The following is a 2,153-nucleotide window of genomic DNA, read 5'->3' on the forward strand; positions in this document are numbered from 1 at the left end:
TGAGAGCTGATGATGCTGTGTGTGTGTGTTCCTCTCTTAGGTGCAGCATCTTCTCCATGTGTGTCTCCTGAGTCCCGGAGTGTGTCGTGCTCTTGTTCTTCTGTTCTGAGCAACCCGAGGTCATCATGGTGAGTAAAGCGGGAGACGACCCGGACAGCCTGATGTCTCTGTGCTCCGTCTTCTGCCTGAAGAACCTGCGGAGAACCATGTGCTTCAGCGGAGAGCAGAACCGGCTCCAGCTGCGGCCCGACGTCTTCCTGCCCGGCGAGATCTGCGACCGGCTGGTGAACGAGTAGGTAGAGGAGCCTGGAGGAGCTTCAGCGTGTCCTGTGCTGATGTGTGACCTGATGCCTCTGATCCGCAGGTACATGGATCTGCTGCACACTGACAGCGACTTCGAGCCGCAGGACGGCTTCTTCCAGCTCTTCAGTGACCCGCGCAGCACCAGACTGACCCGCCTGCAGCTGAGGGAGGATCTGGTGCGAGACCGAGACCTGGAGGCCATCGGGAAACAGGTGAGAACATCACCAGTGAAGCCAAAGCAGCGTCAGATCTTTTCTTCTGCTTTGTGACATACATCAGAGCATGACAGATTATCCAAAAAGAATAGCTCTCTCTCACAGAGAAAGCTCTCAAAAGTGTATGCAGATGAGCATGATCAAAATATCTGTCCAGTGATGACCTTTTGATTAAATATGAAGCATATGCACAGATGAAGAGTTCAAAATAAGATTTATAACATGCGTTTAGACAGTAGACAGGGTAAAAAATCAAGTTTCATGACGACTTTAAATGCATTTCTTATGTGCGTCACGCCGAGTGAGTCGAAATACTTTCTCTTTCTGTGTTTCTTTCTTTATGGTTGTAAAACAGACGTCTGATGATCACATGACCGACATACTTTCATTTTCAGCTCATCCTGCAGTCTTGTTTGTGATTGTGTGCTAATATTGAACTGAAATGTTTTAATTCAGAATAATATAATATGTGACCCTGGAGCACAAAAGCAGTCTTAAGTCGCTGGGGGATATTTGTAGCAATAGCCAACAATACATTGTATGGGTCAAAATTATACATTTTTCTTTTATGCCAAAAATCATTAGGATATTAAGTAAAGATCATGTTCCATGAAGATATTTTGTAAATTTCCTACCGTAAATATATCAAAACTTAATTTTTGATTAGTAATATGCATTGCTAAGAACTTCATTTGAACAACTTTAAAGATGATTTTCTCAATATTTAGATTTTTTTGCACCCTCAGATTCCAGATTTTCAAATAGTTGTATCTCAGCCAAATATTGTCCTATCCTAACAAACCATACATCAATGGAAAGATTATTTATTCAGCTTTCAGATGATGCATAAATCTCAATTTCACAAAACTGACCCTTATGACTGGTTTTGTGCTCCAGGGTCACAAATATACATTTGCTCTGAAACGGCTAAAATAGTGATTTTCCAACCAAACAAGCCTGTGATGTCAATTCAAATAAAAACATAAAATACAGTAAAGTTCTAGTTCCAAAATAATCAAGTCACATGTCCACAGTTTTTCACTAAATCATAAAAAAAAATCATATTGAGTCATTTTCCTTCATTATAGCAACACGCATTAATAAACAGAAGTATGTAGTGATCCGGGTTGAGGAGTAACGGAATACATGTAACAGCGTTACGTAATCAGGATACAAAAAACTGGTAACTAATTTGTTACAGTTACGTCAAAAAACAAAGTAATCAGATTAGTTACATTTTGTAAAAAATGGGAGTACTCTCAGGATTAGAATGGTTTAATTTTAGTAAGGAATAATTGATGAGGGGCTGTTGAATTATTAGAAAATAATGATCTGAGGCGGTGATGCAGTTATTAATGCAGTGAGAGAGAGAGAGATCAAAAGATCAAGGGAATTTCTTTTGTTGACCCCTATAACAGAAGTTCTCAAACTCATTTAGTCTTTATTAGCTTTTCTGTCCTGCACTGATTCATCATGAGCGGTCTCTGTGTGATGTTTGCAGGATCTGATGGAGCTTCATCTGACCTGCTGTAACCGTCTGACGGCACGCAGCCTGCAGACGCTCTGCAGCTTCAAACACTCGCTGCGGTCGCTCAGTGTCTTCGGCTGCTCCAGCATCTTCTTCAGGAAGAGCGG

At 41.4% G+C, this 2,153-nt stretch overlaps 1 protein-coding gene across 1 annotated transcript in view; it reads left to right on the forward strand.

Annotated features, from left to right (window-relative positions):
- zer1 (zyg-11 related, cell cycle regulator) overlaps positions 1-2,153 on the forward strand; it is a 9,012-nt gene that overhangs the window by 280 nt on the left and 6,579 nt on the right. The window contains exons 2-4 of the mRNA XM_016494217.1: positions 41-292; positions 365-515; positions 2,020-2,139. Coding sequence (XP_016349703.1) covers positions 126-292; positions 365-515; positions 2,020-2,139 — 438 coding nt within the window. The 5' untranslated portion in view covers positions 41-125. The remainder of the gene's footprint in view (positions 1-40; positions 293-364; positions 516-2,019; positions 2,140-2,153) is intronic.

This window comes from Sinocyclocheilus anshuiensis, unplaced genomic scaffold (genome assembly GCF_001515605.1).
Source record: "Sinocyclocheilus anshuiensis isolate Anshui unplaced genomic scaffold, SAMN03320099.WGS_v1.1 scaffold1031, whole genome shotgun sequence".
NCBI classification, from domain to species: Eukaryota; Metazoa; Chordata; class Actinopteri; order Cypriniformes; family Cyprinidae; genus Sinocyclocheilus; species Sinocyclocheilus anshuiensis.